The following is a 19,873-nucleotide window of genomic DNA, read 5'->3' as shown; positions in this document are numbered from 1 at the left end:
AGTTTTCTCTGAGTAATTGCAGTAACATAGGGGAACCAGAAATACCCCCTTTCCATCTTGCTTATTATTGGTATCACTTAATTGTCACTTAGCATATTCACCCAGTTTAGCAAGTAGATGCTGGTAGTTGAAACCATGTTAGGAACCTCAAATCCTTTTAACTCTGAATTATAATTATGGGGTAGAGGAAATTGAAAAAGGACAGTTTCACCTAAGACTACATGTCTATAGAGTATTACAGTGAAATACAAACCTTTTGGATTAAAGTCATGGAGTCCATGAGCCTCAGCTTTATGCCTTAATAATCCAGGTCCTAAGGTGGTCTTTGGGATGGTGGAGGGGAGATGTTCTGTACTTGGGAGAACAGCCTGCCACATCCTCACCTGGCTGGTTTGCGTAGTTTGTGTACACTTGTGGTATCCCATCCCAAATTTCACAAAAATCTTTCAGTGAACTTTTATAAATTAATAAAAAAGAAATCCTCTTAATAAGTTTTAGTGTGTTTAAATGTGTCTCTGATTTTTCTGTTTTGGTTGGAATAGGTACATCTATCTTTATAAAGTTGTAATCAAGATGCTAGTCAGTTTTATGTTTTGTTTTTTATATAGTGCCGTTCTAGATGCTTTACATGCATTGTTCCATTTAATCCTCAATTGTAAGAGAGGTAATATTATTGCTCCTATTTTACAGAAGGTGAAACTGAGCGTGGAGAGTTTAAATAGGATCATAATAGTAAAAATTAGAGCTGGAGATTCAAATTCATGTCTGTGTTTTGGAAAAGTTTGAACTCTTACCTACTAAGCCATACTGCCTCCTTTGTGATGAACTTTCAAGCCAGACTGTTAATGAAAATATTGTCTAATTAGTAGAAATTCTAACTTTTCAGAATTCACTGACAAATTTTTGAGTAGAACCCATATTCTTGTTTTACTCTTGTAGGAACTGAAAGATATGGGCCATCGTGATCAGATGGCTGCAGCCAGAGGAATCCTGCAGAAAAACATTCCAATCCTCTATACTGCATCCCAGGCATGCCTACAGCACCCTGATGTCGCAGCCTATAAGGCCAACAGAGACCTGATATATAAGCAGCTGCAGCAGGCGGTCACAGGCATTTCTAATGCAGCCCAGGCTACTGCATCAGATGATGCCTCACAGCACCAAGGTGGAGGAGGAGGAGAGCTGGCATACGCCCTCAATAACTTTGATGTAAGTTATACTTGGGAGGAGACTACAGGCTCTTGACCATCCCTCAAAGTTAACAGATTTCTGGGGAAATGTGATCAAGGTTTCTCATGAAAGCTCAATTTCTACTTAGATTTGTAGTCTAAGTTGAAAGAAATTTTATAAACCATCAGTCTACTTGATCTTGACTTGGCCTAAAACATTTATCTTTTCTTCCCTGTCCCCTTCCCTCCTCCCTTCCTCTTCCTCTTCCCCTTCCCCTTCCCCTTCCCTTCTCTTTTCTTTTTTAGTTTTAAGCTTCTGAATTCTTTTATGCAACTTGTGTTTCCTATGAGGTCATTCTTTAGTGAAGATATGAATTTGGTTCATTTCAATCAAGACTTTAACCTTCTGGTAGATATGAAGCTATGGGAGATACAGAGGCAAAGTGCGCTTAGGCTCTGCCCTCCAGGGGCTCACAGTCAGTGAGAGATACAGACACATCATAAGTGACTACAGCAGAAGTGCTGTCATCTTAATCTGACTTGTCTGACTAGATAACACTTCTCTTCTCAATGACTAAATAATAGACAAAATTTAATCAAGTGGAAGCAAATTTAGGATTAAAATACTTCCTTAGCATAATGCCATATAATTACCTTTTATAGGTGATGCCCCAGATCTGTTCTGTGTATATATTCTGTGTACACACTATCCTATGTATCAACTTTAATCTTAATTTTTTGGGGTGTGTTTTATGGTTTTAAATTCCTACCCACAATGCCTCATGGCTTCCAGTAGATGGCAGCAGTTTAAGATTTTTTTAAGTGGTTTTTTTTTTTGTTGTTGTTGTTGTTTTAAACCAATTGTTATGTTATTTATTTTTTTTAATTAACATAAGGGAAAATTGCCTTCCAGGTGACCAGCATCCTTTCATTAGCAGGAGTGCTTTGAGGTATAGAATCAATATAATGGAGTGCATTTTAACAGTTTTTTCTGGTCTTTACTTTTCTTTCCTTTGTCTCACCCCTTTACTTTGTCTTGGGTAAAGACAGTGTTAAGCCTAAAGACCATGATGTTAGAACTGAATTTTTACCCTGGAGCCTTAAACATTAAATGACTTTATGGCAAACTCTTAAGATATATCTTACAATTAACTGGCACTATTGTTTTTCCCCTTCAAATTTGGCGGTATTAGGTACTGGCCTCATTCAAGGCAGTACAGATTACATTTTGCCCTAAGTTGAGTAATATCTATCAGAGGTCCCTTAACCTCTTAAGGCTACAGTGAAACTTCATTCATAAAATGACAGGGTTGGACTAAATGCTTACAGGTCTGTTGAAGTTCTGTGACTCTGTGTTAAAATTCTATGACCATTCATTCTTCATACCTGTTGGTCATTGTGAAGAAGATGTTGTGTATTCAGTTTTGACCAGAGAAATACTGCAGTAACTTAATCTGGTAAAAAAAATAATCAGCTAAAATGTAGGTTAATAATAAACTGAAGGAACTGTATGTTTAGTTTTGAAACTGACAGTTCTTTGGAAGGGAAAGAAGACGTGTACTTATTGGAAAAGGGCAAGCTTTTTCTAGAGAAAAAACTTGGCATTTAAACTGAGATCAATAAGAACATAGTTCGTATAAAGAAAAATTAAAGGCAAAATATTTGTACAGGCATTTATTGGTGTAAGGATAAATTGTATCAAGTGGAGAAGTTTGAGGAAGGCCAGTAGATCTTGTCCTGGGGGTGTTGATGTTTGACCTAGTACCTGTAGCTTACTTGTGACCTGACCTCGCTCATCAGTGGTAAAGCTGGATTTAAGTGGAGTCAGGGGAGTGAAGGGAAAACAGAGGAAGGATTTATTCTTTTGCGGGCAATCGTATCTCAGAGAGTGGCTTTGTTGGGACAGATTGCTGTCATCTCTTACAGAATACCTGGAGGCCTTTCAGCAAAGAAAGTCTCTAGTTTGGAATTAACAGGATAAATTTGAGACTGAATTTTTATAAGCTTTAATGAAATGTATAAGATGAAGAAAATTGAAATTGATTATAAACTCATTCCTTTCTGAAACTTTGAAGACAGAAGTCAATGTTTTGTTTTTATTTATTTTTTGTGGTCAAACAGTTCTGCTAATGTCGTGTAGCAGTTTTATTCTCTGTACATAGAAAAGAACAAGAGTGCTAATGTTTATTTTCCTTGTAATTCTCATTTGGTAACTTACTATTACTGCATAGGCTGACCTTTAGATGTTCAGATTAAGTAATGTGAACATGATTTTTATGCCAACATATTTCTGTTTGCATTTGTGGTTATCATACCTTATTCAGGCCCCATTCCGCTGGATAGTATTGCTTCCAGTGTCTTCTTTGAGAAGTAATCCACCATAAACCAACTTGTGTGGGATGCCCCTCAACTGCCAAGAAGTATAACTTTGTTTCAGGCATTGAAATTTTTATGTTATATATTGGTGTTCCTAATCACCACTTTCCTCACCTTCTTGAATATTGGAGGGAATAGAGATTACACTAGCATTCAATAATGCTTCCTTTGTAGAAACAAATCATTGTGGACCCCTTGAGCTTCAGCGAGGAGCGCTTTAGACCTTCCCTGGAGGAGCGCCTGGAAAGCATCATTAGTGGGGCTGCCCTGATGGCTGATTCATCGTGCACACGTGATGACCGGCGTGAGAGAATCGTGGCAGAGTGTAATGCTGTCCGCCAGGCCTTGCAGGACCTGCTCTCGGAGTACATGGGCAACGTGAGTAAGAGGAATTTTCTATAGCAGATGTTGGATCTGAGGTGTTTTTCAGAACTTTTCTTTGAAGTAACAGGAGTTTTCCATAATTGTTGCGTCTTAACTATACATGTGAAGAGGTGTTTTAACTATACATGTTTTAACTATACATGTCAAATATGTTTTAACTACATATGTCAAATATGTTTTTAGCTTCTTGACTCTTGGGTGGAGTAAAATTTTTTAAGGAATGGATAAATGGCTTTCTGTAGTGCCCCCTTTCTGCCCAACTTGTTGGTGTGAAAAATTTTAAACTTATAGAAATCATATAATGAACACCCATCTACCCTTTATCTAGATTCACCAATTAACATGTAAATACATGTGCATGTTTGTGTGTAGAAATATATGCGTGTATATGTATATATACACATATACAACCTTTTTTATTTTTATGAAACATTTGAAAGTAAGTTGCAGACATTGTATTGCTTCGCCTCTAAATATTTCAGCATGTGTCTACTAGGGATAGTAACCTTCAATACCCCTAAAATTCCATTATCACATGTAGGTGGCCATCTAATTTTGGGTAAAAGGGAATGCTGAAAATATTCATAGTTGATGAAGTTATTTGAATGAGCCATGTGCAGTGCTATAAGAGTAAGTAATTGCCAAGTAGAGCTGTATTAGGTGAACTGAGTAGAGTTTTTGAATTTTTAAGGTTTATGTTTAAAAACCAGTACTGTGAAATTGGATACCTGACAACTTTTTTGCCGTAGAAAATACTGTATCTGTTGATTTATTTTCTGTATTGTTAATGTCTTCTTTTTTCCTTCCCTAATACTTCTTTCATTCCAGTTATTTAATGCTGCTTTAGGGTTAGTGTAGTTTAGACCTTGTACCCAGTATTTTACTGTGGCAAAGAAGGAATAAATTAAATAAAAATTATATAAAATCATTTTAAAGGGAAGAAGGACAGTGCAAATTAGTCCTCACTAGTGATTTTTCCCTATTTAATAGTTTTCACGAAAAGATCTTTGGTACTTTCTCATTTGTTCATTTGCCATACATCTTGTTTGTTCACTTGTATTCTTATATAAGTGGACATATAATGGTGAGTCATGATGGAATTCCTAGGGTGAAGATGAATGCTTTCCTGTGTTTATCTTGTTTCTACCATATTGTGAAATTAGTGAAGCATATTGAATTTTTTTAAGCCATTGCCATGTTTTGATCGTATGCAGTCTACCTCAGAAAAATGAGATTAGAGGCTTAGTTAAATCAAATGGAAAAAGCGGTTGATAAGTCACAGTGAAAATGTGGGACACATTTAAAAACCCATATATAAGCCTGAAAATCAGAAAATATAAAAAAATGAATAATTTGAAGACTGGCTCAGGGAAACAAAGACTCATGGCACGTATGTGAATCAGTTATCTACTATCGTGTGCTGAAGTGGTACGAAAGTGTCCAATGCAGTTATGATTGGGAAACCACTTTAAAAACAGCCTTTGTGGGGAAGAGTATGTGATAAATCTGTTCTCGTTCCTCCATACTAGAGTTTCCTAACCAGTCTAAAAGCTATTCCTTGAGTCTTGGGGTTGGTCAGATCTTGGACTAGTCATCTCTGATCATGAGGTACCTCCTGGATTCTCCCCAGAATGCCAGACAAATAGTACTTTCTATTTTGTGCCATGGATGTAAGTAATGGTGGGAGATACTCACTTATACGGAAGATATGGAGACCATAACAGCACTCTTACGTAACGTTTTATTATGTAAGTGAAAACAAGAACAGTGATTGATGTCAGGCTGAAATTTAAGGATTATGGTAGGGGTTTTGAAAGAAATTCTCTCAATATTCAGAAATATATTTTAGAAGATGATTTCTGAACACATTTCTCCTAAAGATAAAAATATTTAGTTTCCTTGAATTGACTCACATAACAGTGATCAGGCTGTGTCCTGTCACAAAGTGATGGAGTGAGGATAAAGGGGGAGGGCAGTGAAGCACATGTGAAGAAAACTTAGAATGGTAAAAGGGTCTGCAAGAAGCAGAATCAACTAGGGATAGATTTTGCTTATTTATGAAGCATTCAAGAACATTTAGAACCTCCAGGGACAGTCAGAACTTAACTGGCAGCGTCTTCCTGCCCCTCAGTTCATGTTGAGTATGGGTCGTCCGCAGAGTAGTGTGCTGGGCACTGTGTAAGAGGAGGAATGAAGCACTGATCCCTCCCTGCTGAAACATACAGCATCTCTACAGAACATTTATCAGGAGTGCCGTCATAGGTACTACTAAAATACCATGGGGATTGCAAGGAGGATGAGATTATTTCTAGCTGGAAAACCTGAGGCGATTTGTGGAGTATTTATTTTATAATCTTTGCATTGAGCTTTACCTTGATTTTAAAAAAATGATTCAGTTTAAGTTTTGATTATTTCTTTTGAAAAATATTAGATAAATAATTATGGTATGTGGAGAATTGAGACAGTCTGGATTAATTAAAACTGGTTCAGTACTTAGAACTTTGTTGACAGAGTGGTAAAATCCAGAAAGGTTCACGTATTTTTACTTTTTTTCATTTCCTGGATTCTCTCAGTCATGTCATGATTTGTATAGATACATACTTAAAAAAAAATCTTGTTGTAATTTCTTGAGCCTTCTTTCTTCATCCTGTGTTGCCACTTATCAAGTTACATTGGTGTTTCCTCTAAGGCAATGATTCTTTTTTTTTTTAATTTAATAAAGTTTTATTTTCCAGAATGTACAGTTGGTGGGATAAGGCAATGATTCTTACTTAACTTTGGATGCACATTAGAATCCCTGGGGGGGCTTCCCTGGTGGCACAGTGGTTAAGAATCCGCCTGCCAATGCAGGGCACATGGGTTCAAGCCCTGGTCCGGGAAGATCCCACATGCCGCGGAGCAACTAAGCCCGTGCGCCCCAACTACTGAGCCTGTGCTCTAGAGCCCGCGTGCTGCAGCTACCAAAGCCCGCGCGCCTAGAGTCAGTGCTCCGCAACAAGAGAAGCCACTGCAATGAGAAGCCCACACACTGCAATGAAAAGCCTGCTCACCACAACTAGAGAAAGCCCACGTGCAGCAACGAAGACCCAACGCAGCCAAAAAAAAAGCTTTTTCTGAAAAAGAAACTTTTAGAAATCCTGATGTCTAGGTTGTACCCAAATTAAGTCAGAATTACCAAATTGAGTTCCAGGCATCAGTATTTTTAAAAGTTCCACAGGAGATTCCAATGTGCAGTTAAGGTGGAGAAAGTGCTATGATGGTTTATTGCATTTGTCCTTTTCTGTCTCCACTGCTGTTGTCTTATTCCAGGCTGTATTCACTTTCTCCACTTCCAGTTTGTTCTGCCTGCTCAGGCCAGTCTGAGCTCATGCCTTCAGTAGGACATTGTTCATTGTGTTATTGAAATTCCTTTCCTACTTGTTTAAACCTAACCTGCCCTTCCTTCAAGGCCCCCATTTCCCCCCCATCTCTTTGCTGAAGGCCATTTCAGACTACACCATTCTACATTATTTCTTTGTAGCTTGAAGTTTTGCACTCAATTGTTTACTTCCTTGAATTGTTGGTCAATTGTATTTCCTATATCCATGTAATTTCTGCAACTAGGTTTTAAGCTTTTGAAAGATGGGAACTATTTAAAAAAATATTCTTTCAGGGTCTAGTATAATGGTAGTAGAGATACTCAATAGGTGCTTGCTTAATGAACTCACGCTGACTTGGGAGAATGGATAAAGTGAACAGTTTGGGATATTTATTCATGGTACTAGGGATATATTAGTGGAAAAAACAAAGATCCTTGCCCTTATTGACCTTACATTCTAGAGGGTTATGGGGGAGGAGGCCATGGGTGATTTACCCTTACTTCCTGTAGCTCTTTTGGTATACAGATGACATTTTTTGAAAAAATTAATACTCTGAAATAAGCAATGAGTGGAAGTGATATGTTAGATCATAGGGTGAGGACCAAACTCCCTTTTAAAGGCTCCAAGGGCCAGGAGGCCAGCAGCCTTAATGCTTCTACTTGCACTGTAGTTTGAAGAGTTAGAGATAGATAGTCTTAGATCTATCACTAACTTACCTGTATGATGCTCTAAGAGATACTGATGTTAAGGGTAATGCATTTGACCCCTACTTACTTAAACATTATGGAAATGCTTCAGATGCCTTACAGCAGAGGGTTTTTGACCGTTCAGTGGATCTTTGTTTCACAAATGACTTCCAGGTTTCCTTGAAATGAAATGTAGTTATTGTGGTTATGTTTAATTTGTTCTTGCTCTATCAGCCTAAGGTTACTCTGCCTATGAGGATTCTAGAGAAAGAAAAACATCTTGGATGGGTTTAAAAATGAATGGATTGGACTTCCCTGGTGGTCCAGTGGTTAAGACCCCACGCTTCTACTTCAGGGGGTGCAGGTTCAATCCCTGGTTGGGGAAGTTCTGCATGTTGCGGGGTGCGGCCAAAAAAAAAAAAAAAGTGAATGGATTGAAATTAAAGTGAAATGTAATTGAATTTGAAAAAAGTTATTGCCACTTTGTTTATTTTCTTGTAGTTGAAGATCATACATGTGCATTAAATTATTGACCCACCATTACTATCAACATTTAGGTATTTCCAGTTTGTCCCCGTTCTTGTATGCAGAGTGTTTTTAAATTTTAAAATAGTTTTAACCCTCTTAATGTTCTCCGCATAGACACAAAATATTCGTATAACATTCAAACTATTAGGTTAATGGTGCAACAACATGGGTGGACCTGGAGGACATTATGCTGAGTGAAATAAGCCAGACACAGAGGACAAATCCTGTATGATCCACTTCCATGAGGTTCCTAGAGTTGTCAAATTCATAGAGACAGAAAGAAGAATGGGGGTGCCAGGCACTGGGGGAGATGGGAATGTGGAGTTACTGTTTAATGGGGACAGAATTTCAGTTTGAGAAAATGAAAAGTTCTGGAGACGGATGTGCTGATGGTTGCACAATAATGTGAATGTTCTTGAGACCTATGAGCTATATGCTTAATATTGGTTAAGATGGTAAATGTTATACGATAAACATAGTAAAAAAAAATAACAAACAAAATTTAAAAACAAACAATTAGGTTTAATGGGTTCAACTTTCTGTTTCTTAAATGTGTAGTTGACTTTGGAGCCCAGTTCTGTGTTATAATGTTTTTTGAAGATAGTATTTCAATGCCAGTGAAAAGTGTCCTTCTGAAGAGGCCTGTACTTGGTACAGCCGAATTCTTTATTTCACACTCTTCATTCTGCTAAGGGATATGCTGATCCTTAATGTGGTCCTTTCTCCCTTTGTTAGGGCGTGTGCTTTGAGTTTTTCCCAGTACTGCAGTAGAATTTATTGGGACCAAACTTATTTGTCTCTTTTATCACACTCACATTCCCCTCAAAAAACAAATGAACAAAACTCTCCACCCTAACCCCCCTCCCCCTGACCCCAATCTGAAAACTCTTAACACAGTGTCTGAAACATAAATGACCCTCAGTCTTTGAAATGAATTCCATTTGGTTTTGACCTGAGCAATCTTGTCCAGCAGTTCATGGTCATATGCTGACTGACTAGAATTAGAATTTATAATTGGTGAGAAGAAATACATGCCTTGGGCTTGAGTAGCTTTAGCTCTGTTCCATCCAGTGTGGTAGCCAGTAGGCATATGTGGCTATTGAGCACTTAATAGGTGACAAGTCCAATTTGAGATGTGCTGTGAGTGTAAACTATATACCAGATTTCCAAGACTTACTGCACTGAAAAAGCTGTAAATATCTCAGTAATATCTCTTTGATAATATTTTGGATATATTGGGTTAAATAAAATCTGTTGTTAATTTTTACGTGTTTCTTTTTACTTATGGCTACTAGAAAATTTTAAATTATATATGTAGTTTTTGTTTCTTGCTTGTATTATATTTCTCTTGGATAATTCTGACTACTGGGTAACCAACCAGCTAAGGTGAGTAGATAAGAGTTAAGCATCAACTTTTTCCTTTTTTTAAAATAATTAATTAATTAATTTATTGAGCTAGCTGTGCTGGGTCTTAGTTGTGGCACGCAGGATCTCCATTGCCGCATGTGGGATCTTTAGTTGCGGTATGTGGGATGTAGTTCCCTGACCAGGGATCGAACCCCGGCCCCCTGCATTGGGAGCACGGAGTCTTAGCCACTGGACCACCAGGGAAGTCCCAACTTCTTCCTTCAGTGTCCAGAATGGTAACGTACATAGTAGCTATTGTAGCTTGTATTTTTTATACCTTAAACTAGTTTTAGGCAGAAGAAAATTGGTACAGCTTAGGACCAGGTGAGGATGATGTTGCTTAAGGTTAAATTTTATTTTTGTTCTTGCCCAGAAACGGTGGAGGTTGTAGGATCCTAAAAGAGTAATGAAGTAAGTGGACATTTTTTGTATTGGACTGGGCCTATATTTGAGGGGTTTGATTATGTTAGCATATCAGGTATAAAATTTTTATCTGATTTGGATAATAGTTAGATATGGAATATATGAGTAAGGTGCAGTTAATGTTCACTCTCAAAGATATATTGTTATTGCAGTGAGGGGAAGCACTTAATCTAGATGCTAATCTCTTCTCAGTTTTGCAAATGCTTTCCTGGAACCACTTTAGCGGAGCCAAAGCTTCCAAGCCTTTGAAGGACTCCTTCGAAGAGCTTGTTACTGCATTATTTTGTGGCTGCATTTTCTTATTTTCAAAATTAGAATAGGTTAATTTTTTTCTGATTATAAAGTTCTCTGTTCATTATATATCACCATTTTCGGTATATAGCATTCCAGAGTTCATTCTGTCTATGTGTGTATGTACACATTTATCTGTTCTTTTCTTACTGTTTCTTCTTTTTTTGACAACAGAAATAAAGATTGTCTTTACAATTATACTGCTTACCATATACTAGCCATTGTGCTGAGAGACATACATTATATTACCTGTTTGACTTCCATAATAATCCTATTGAATTGTTACTCGCTCAAAAATACTCAGTCATATAGCTAAGATTTGAACTCAGATCCCTGTGACCTGAAAATCTGAATGCTTACTACTTTTATCATAGTGTATCTTTGTAAGTCAGCAAATACGATTTTACATCATCATCTTTAATAATCATGGTTTTTTTTCACTATATAGCTTTATAAATGAAATTTATTACTGAAGTTTATTAATGAAGTTAAATATTTCACACTAAATAAGGTAAACCCAGGTCTGGTATAGCTGCTTGAAGTGAGCTGAAGAAGAAAAGAAAGCTTTTTTAGAGTATTCTCCCAAGCTAGACTCTCTGGAGTTACTTGAGTGTCATAGATGTTTCAGTTGGCTCTGTGATGTGCAGCTACAGGGCCTGAGTTTTGTTATATGATATGCTATGATTTTCATCTTTGTGTGAACCCTTGGGTTTCCTGCAGTAGACTCTTGCCTGTATTGCTAGTCCATAGTTTTGTACTATATGATTTTATTGATTTGTTAGTGTAAGCTTTTCGGTGAGCTGCCTAGCATATTTGGAGAATTTAGGTATAAATAGATGTTTCATTGAATGCAGAATTCGAGCATGTGTAGGACTTAGTCCTCTTGACATTAGTATTTATTTAATTTGGAAAGCTTCTTTGTCAAAAATTGTGTGATTTTCTTGTGGTGTGAGATGAGAGGTTTAAGAGAACTTCTTAAGTCTGAAGAGGACATCTCACCCTAGTTATATTTTATGTTGCTTTTTAGAGGCCTGAGGTACTTCCTATATATGCCACTCTGGCATTATGGATTGCAGTATTTAACAGGCAAGTTCCTAACCTTTTATATGCAGAAAGATGCATGTTTGTATATTAGATAAAATGGCTCTGGCTTAATGGAACAATAGTAGAGCAGTCTCTTGAAATCAGGATGATGGGGCAGACCCGGAAGCCTGCCCAGTGTCAGGCTGCAGATGCATCAGGTTTTAGCCTACAGGAGACTGCTGTTAGACTGTCCTTGGTATTAATTTATGCTTTTTAGATGTCAGGCGGGCTTGAAGAGCTTTTATATCTAAAAAATGTGTCTAAATTAAACGGTAGTAATAACCTCTAAATATATCAGAATATTAGCAATTATCACTGAGTGGTGGGATAATAGGCAATATAAATTTTCTCCTGTAGTTCCTCCCACATTTTTGACAGTGTTTCTTATGGTCATTATGACACAAAGTTTAGAAATAAACTTAGACCCTTAGTTTTATGTGTCATGGATTTTTAGGTTTTGTTCATAATCATATACTGTGCTTATTTCCAAAGTACTATTAATATGGGAACACTGAAGATTTTTCACGTTAATAAGGTGATTCGTCTTTTTGAGGTAATGATTCATTCAGGACTAGTTTGAAGTAGTGAGTTGTCTGGGAGGACTTTTTGTTTACTACAGTATGTACTTCTAGAAAGTCTTGGTCAAAACAGAGTCAGTTATCTCTGTGTGATAGTATTTGCATTATCCTTTTCTTGAAATACTTGTCAGTGATTTTTGACCATGGAAATATAGAATTATAAATTTTAGAATTTGGAAGTGACATTAGTTATCACAGTGTAGGGTTGACAAATTAAACTTCTCCGGTAAAGTCTTGCCTGCCATCTATTTTTGTAAATTTAATTGGAACATAGCCATGCCCATTTGTTTACTTAACAATCTATGACTGCTTTTCCACTGCAGTCGTGTAGTTGAATAGTTGTGACAGAGATGGAATGGCCCCCAAAGCCCCAAATATTTGATATCTGGCCCTTTACAGAAGTTTGCCAAGCCTTAATCTAGTCCAGCCAACTAATTTTTTTTTTCAACTAATTTTTTGAAGATTTTAAAATACAAACTCAATTTCTCTTAACAGATGTGAGATAATTTAGGTTATATATTTCTTCTTAGATAAATTTTGGAAGTTTGTGGCTTTTAAGGAATTGGTCCATTTTATCCAGTTAGTCAAGTTTCATATGCAAAAGTTGTTTGTAGCATTCTCTTATTATCCTTTTAGTGTTTGTGGGGAGTCTGTAGCCATATTGTCTAATTCATTTCTGGTGTTGGTAATTTGTATCTGACCCCTTTATTTTCTTTGCCACTCTGGCTATAGGTTTATCAATTCTGTTGATCCTTTGAAAGAGCCAGGTTTTTTGGTTTCATTGATTTTTCTGTTATTTTCAATTTCACTGATTTCTGTTCTTCATTGTTTCTTCTGTTTCCTTTAGGTTTATTTTGTTCTTCTTTTTCTGGTTTCTTGAGGTGGGAAATTAGGTTATTGGCTTGAGATCTTTCCTCTTTTTAAATGTAAAGATTTAGGGCAGATTTCCATATAAGCCCTGCTTTGTCTCCATCCCATAAATTTCAATATTTTGTATTTTCATTTTTGTTTAGTTCAAAATATTTAAAAATTTTCCTTGAGTCTTCCTCTTTGACCGGTGGATTATTTGGAAGTACAGTATGTTGTTTAATTTCCAAGTATATGGAGATTTTCTTGTTAAATTTCTGTTATTGATTTCTAGTTTAATTCAAATTCAATATGGTCAGAGAACATACTTTGCATGATTTCAGTTTTTTAAATTGTTTATTGAGATTTGTTTTATGACCCAGTGGTGCTATCTTTGTGATGTTCTGTCTGCACTTGGCTATGTTTTTTGGCTGTTGTTGGATGGAGTGTTCTATAAATGTCAATTAGATCCAGACGGTTGATGGCATTGGTTGATTGAATTGGTTCAGTACTTCTATACCTTGACTGCTTATTTATTTGTTTGTTTATTTAGGGTCTGCTTGTTCTAATAGTTACTGAGACAGTTATAGCCCTGTCTGCCAACTATAATTGTGGATTTGGCTCTTTTTCATTTCAGTTCTTAGATTGCTACTTTATGTATTCTCTCCAGAGTTTTTAGTTGCATTCAGTGGCATAGACAGGGTGGAAAATGTTTACCCCATCTTAACCAGACCTAAAACCAACCACCTATTTTCAAAACAGCCTGAAACTAGAGGTAACTTGGCTATGATCATACCCAGGTAAGAACAGTTAAGATTAGAATTAAGCCTTCTGATTATCAGTCCAGAGCTACTTCTGATGGTCCTCATCATATGTGATGCCATGGGTGGTGGACAGTAATGCTTACATCGAATAGGCATCGTTAAAGCTTGATCAAGTAGCCTCCCCCTGAGCTGCTTTCTCAGCTGTGAAACAAGGTCATTAATAGCTGCCCTTCTACCTGACTTTGTTAGAGGGCACAGAGAACCACTCAAGACCAAGCAAAATGAAGAAAATGGGATAATGGGTGGTGGTAATGCAAAAAATGCCTTGAGACAAAAGAGCATTAAATGATGTGTAGCCAAGAACAAGGTGAACAGGGATCTGGATAGGCAGTGACCGAGGCTGCTCTCCTGTCTCTTGTAGCAGATTCTTCTCAGTTCTGTGTGATAGCTCCATTCCTTGCTCTGTCTATAGCAAAGAGCCAAAGCAGCAGTCTCCACCCACAAGTCTGCATGATCTTGTAGTTCAAGCATCTCATCACAGCTGACAGAGGATCTCCCCCGCCACCCCTCATTTGAGTGTGGAAAGGGAAGGGGATACCATGTTTGACTTGAACATAAAACTAGAAAATGCTATAAATACATGCAAATTGGTATTGTTTTAGGAAATTAATAATACACTTCTTTCTTTCTCATTTATTTTTACTTTTGGCAAAGTTGTCATATGTTGATAATAAATTGATTCTTTTAAAATAGTGTCATTGTTTAAATGTAGCAAAGTAGGCATTTTATTGTTTATAAAATAAACCTGTTTATCTAGAATGCCCATATGTGACAAACATGTAAAATTAGAAGCTTATCAATCATAACTTTCTACCCTAATATTTTCTGTCCATTGATCTTAAAAAAATTTTTTTTTTAAATTGGGTGTTTTAGAGGACTTAAGATAGTTAATAAAACACCTTGAGTTTCCAAACTATCCTTGCCAGAGACAGGTATAGCCCTGGCTGCCAGGAAATTTTCTGTTCTGTGATTTCAGGCCTGCTCTCTTGAAAATTACTATGGTTTTCATATTTCTTAGTCATAAAATTAGAAGGGTTAAAGTCTGTGGAATGTGGTATTTTTCTTCTCTCAGCGAATGCCCTTATTTTTTCTGTTTATTTTGTGTTCAGTCTGTGTTCACATCTGATGACTGCTAAATAAGTACTTGACAGTCACTCAATGACTTACTTATTTTAAAGTGGAATATTCAATATTTAGAACCAAAGACTGCTGAGAACTGATTTTGTTTGGTCATTCTCTGAAAATGGCATAGGACCTTTTCATAATGGTATGATTTGGAGATACACTATAAGGAAGACATTTCATTTGAGTTGCTTTATGCTAAAATAATATCTAGTCAATAAATTGTCTTACAAGGATTATTTTCAGATGTGTTGGAATGATTGGCCTCCTGGTTTTACTCCAGTTGCAGATATTCTAACTTTGGGTTTTGTAATTTGCAGTTTGTAATAGTCTACTGTATAGAATGCAGTGTGGCATCTGATTTCAAGGCTTCCCTGCTAATTGTCCTTTAAATTTAACTCCGGAGCGTACTTGTCCTGAATTAATTCTCCCTGCTTTGAGGGAGAATTATTGGTTTTGCAGACTCAAATAAGAAACTCATCTTCTAGGAATAAAAAGATTTATGTTTTGACTTGGCCTTGTTCTTGTGTCTATATGAAAATTGCTTATTATTCCCTGGTGTAAAATAACCTGAAATATTTTATAAGAAAAATTGTAAGTATTTGACCAGTGATACCCAACTGTAATCTTTAAAGCTCATAACAATAAATTCACTTGTTGCTGGGAAGTAGACCTATTTGTTTATGTTGCTTTTTTTTTTTGGCTGCATTGGGTCTTCGTTGCTGCACGTGGGCTTTCTCTAGTTGCAGCAAGTGGGGACTACTCTTTGTTGCAGTGCGTGGGCTTCTCATTGAAGGGGCTTCTCTTGTTGCAGAGCACGGGCTCTAGGTGCTCGGGCTCAGTAGTTGTGACACACAGGCTTCAGTAGTTGTGGCGTGCAGGCTCAGTAGTTGTGGTGCACGGGCTTAGTTGCTCCGCGGCATGTGGGATCCTCCTGGACCAGGGATCGATCCCGTGTTCCTGCATTGGCAGGGGATTCTTAACCACTGCACCACCAGGGAAGTCCCTATGTTGTTTTTAAGATTCTATGTTGGTGAAAAAAAGATAAAGCCATTATATACTGGAAAATTGTTTGGTTTTTAAAAGTTGGTTGTTTATATATACCCTTATTTAGTGATTTCTTTTGTGATAAAGGAACCCCCTGTCCCCTTGACCTTTTCAAAGCTGGTTTTTCTTAGGCTATCAAAATTTATTAACTCAGGAAATGGACTTCAAAACATTAGGAAGATGTTTGTTGGATTTTTTTTTCAAAGCAATATCAAACTTTGTAGCATTCAGGAAAAAATTCCATTTAAAAAGTGGAATTCTAATCACAGTGTTTGTTAAAACTGACTCCATTGACTAGCTCTTACTTGTTGTCTACAGATCTGTCATTTTGGCAAGCTCTAGAGCTAGAATCAAACTATTTTTTTTGAGTGGGTTTTCCCAGCTAGTGCAAAATTAGCTATTTTCTTAAAACCATTCCGAATCAAGAATTACATTAGTTTGGGAATTCTCTGTTGGCTGAGTGGTTAGGACTCCACCCTTCCATTGCTGGGGCCCAGGTTCGATCCCTGGTCAGGGAGCTAAGATCCTGCAAGCCAAGCAGTGCGGCAAAAAAAAAAAAAAAAAAAAAAAAAGTCACATAAGTTTTAGGGTTATGATGATAAACGTCAGTAACTATGTTTGCAATTTGAGGTTTTGGACAAGTGATAGTTCTTTTAACCCTCAACATTTGACAAGATTTGAACATCCAGAGATGAACATAGGTTCAAAGGGAATCCCTTATGAAATGATGTGATGTTGTAGATTTGTTTTAAAATACTCCACCCAAAAACTAACAGAAGTGTTATAAATGACACAAGGAAGCAGAAAGTTGATAGCTGTGAAAACTTGGTGATGTTGCATAAGGAAGTTCATTTTAGTATTCTTAATCCTTTTGAATGTTTGGAAAATCCCATAATAAAAAGTTAAAAAAAGACATCTCTTATCATTATGGTTATTTGAGTAGACGTCAGCATATTAGATGTTTAAGGGCATAGTCTTTGCAATGTTTACAGCCCTTCTGAAGGCATTTGTCTGTCTTGCAACCTCTCGAACAGCTTGCTTTATTCTGTCCAGCCCCCTTCTCAGTCCCCAGTTCTTAGGCCAAGTAGATTCTCTTGGGAATTTGTATGGGAAAATAATGAGAAAACGATGCAGTTAGTAAATGGAAACTGAAGTAGGAAATTATGCCATTAAGTAGAGTCAGGGTCGTGAGGGGTCATGGCAAAGTGAATTTGTGGGTGGGCAGCAGCTATGAATTAGTTAGGCAGCATAGAGGGTAACATTGGATCAGGTATTTGAGGTTGGAGAAGGGTGCAAGCAGCTAAGAGGAGGATCCTATTCTTCCTGTATGGCCTTCCTGAGGCCGGTTGCCCAGCTGTGCTTGGGTTTTTGTGCATGTGTCCTTGAAGTAAACGCTTTGACACTGTATTTGATTTGAGTTCCTTGATTCTCCAAAAAGGAGTGTACCTAGTATAGTCATTGGACGATGCAGAGTTTTCTTGGTTAAATTGTTAGTAAGCACTTTTTTAGAAGGTCAGAATTGGTCATTGCCTAATCATCTAGGCATTCCATAGTCTACTACCTGAAGCATTATCAGAGCTATTGCCCTCCCCTGAATCATATTTTTAAAGCTCCATCATGTATAGTAAGAAGTTTTCTGTTTCTTACCTGCTTGACTGTCGTATAATTTAGTAGTGATGTTTCCTTGTTGTTCACTAAACTTTGATTGAATGGAATTTAATAAATGGCAGTAATTAGGGCTTTCTTTTTTTCAGGAGGGTGGTGGTATGACTTCTGTAGATTTCATATTAATTAAGAAGTTGCCTCAGCACAATTTTAGGTGGCTTAAACAGTATTTTCTTGGCCAGGATGATTTCAGATTCCTTGCTTCTGCTGTTGATTATGAAAATACATTGTCTCTAGCTAGAGAAAACCTTATTTGAATATAAACATTCTATGTACTGTTTCTATTATTTTTCCTTTTTTAGTGCTCTTTTTGTCAGCAGAAATCAGAATGAGGAGTTCTGGTTTATACGAGATAATGCTGGTGCAATGAAGTTTTTTAAAGAAAAGCACAAATAAAATTATTTATTATTATAGAGCACTGGAGCAAGTATAAAACATATTAAATAGGATATACAAAGACAGACAAGGTTGGCATTGATTGGCATTGAAGAGTGGGCGAAGGGAGAAACAATAATAGATTTAGAATCAGGAATTAATTAGTGTGCAGGGAATGGCAAACCTCTTGGCTTGGTGGGAACGAAGAGCCTTTTTTTTTTTTTTTGCTGCACCGAGCATGGCACAAGGCACTTCCCTGACCAGGGATTGAACCTATGCCGCCTACAGTGGAAGCGTGGAGTCTTAACCACTGGACCACCGGAGAAGTCCTGAAGAGCCATTAAGGAACCATTTTACAAGCAAGACTAGCTAGAAGCAGTCCTCTTTTTCCCTGTTAGTGGGTAGCTCACTGACAGTCAGAGGTGTGGGGAAGTGTTTGCTTTTTCCCCTTTAATTTGCTCCTATGGAGAAAGGTATTGTTTAGATTCTAGTGATAAGGGGCTTGTGGAGAGAGGAGTTTTTAATCATTATTATTTTTATATTGCAACATCTTCAATTGACAGCATTCTTGTAGGGTGGTTTTAGCCTTTGATACATTTCCTCAGGCCCAAGAAAGTGATCTGCTAAAGCAGAAAGGAATGAAACTATTCCATTTAGCCTCTAGACAGCTACACATTAAGGACTAATGACTGCCAAAAGGAAATGTCAAACACTAAGCTAGTCTACTTTTTTTGGCAGCCGAAAATCCGGTGAATCAACAGTTTTTGGGGGTGTATATTTAACGTGGGTGGAAGAAAAGAGTGTCTAACATTCTTTAAGGCCCTGTTAAGTTTGGCACGGTTGGACTTGGAGCCCACTTCTACTTTTCTAAACCCAAGGAAGGCATGTGCCACAGAATAAGGATAATTACTTGTTATGTAGGTAGTATTGGATAGACACATTTTAAAATGTGTTTGTGGGCTTTGTTTTTATGTATTTTTGTTTGTTATAGGTGCTAAAAAGTGGTGCATTCATGTGTGTGAGGGAATGTACTTAAGAGTTGATTGCCTTGGTACCCTTTTTCACAAACAGGAATTATCTGAAGAGTCTTTTGGAAAAGAATGGATAAATTTGTGATTCTGGAGGTTTAAGGAGCAAATTTAGACTGAATACTAAAAATTACTTTTAAGAAAAGGACAACAAATTTAGAGCTTTAAAACTTAAAGCCAAGTATGGTCACCATGTCCCAGATATTTAAAATTTAGTACTTAAATATTCACATCCAAGGATTGGAGGAGTGATAGCTAAAGGGTATACAGAGCTTCTTTTTAGGTGATGAAAATGTTCTAATGGTAGTGGTTGCATATATCTGTGAATATACTTAAAAAATATTAAATTGTATAATTTACCTGGGTGAATTGTGTATGCATTGTCTTAATATACATCATAATAAATATACATATCTTAATAAAGCTGTTTAAAAATATTCACATGCTTTTTCATGTATGTATCCTAATGATGTGATGATCATTTTAAATTGTATTTTATATAGATTCATGCAATTTGTTTATCTTATATGAAGTAAAGAATGTTTTCCCCATTTTGAAACAGGGCCTGTGTCAGTTTTTGCCATCAGAATGACATTGGCCAAATTAAAAAGCCTACATAAAAGTGCATAAAAGTTGGCCTCTTTTATCTCCTGGCTTTGTATTAAATAGACTAATGGCCTGC

General features: G+C 36.9%; 1 protein-coding gene across 1 annotated transcript in view; it reads left to right on the top strand.

Moving 5' to 3' along the window:
* CTNNA1 (catenin alpha 1) overlaps positions 1-19,873 on the top strand; it is a 186,322-nt gene that overhangs the window by 72,095 nt on the left and 94,354 nt on the right. The window contains exons 6-7 of the mRNA XM_082454580.1: positions 940-1,209; positions 3,720-3,923. Of these exons, the coding sequence (XP_082310706.1) occupies positions 940-1,209; positions 3,720-3,923 (474 nt within the window). The remainder of the gene's footprint in view (positions 1-939; positions 1,210-3,719; positions 3,924-19,873) is intronic.

Source organism: Balaenoptera physalus (genome assembly GCF_965194825.1).
Source record: "Balaenoptera physalus genome assembly, chromosome: 3".
NCBI lineage: Eukaryota > Metazoa > Chordata > Mammalia > Artiodactyla > Balaenopteridae > Balaenoptera > Balaenoptera physalus.
The sequence above is the reverse complement of the archived record's forward strand: the minus strand, read 5'-3'. Positions and strand labels throughout refer to the sequence as shown.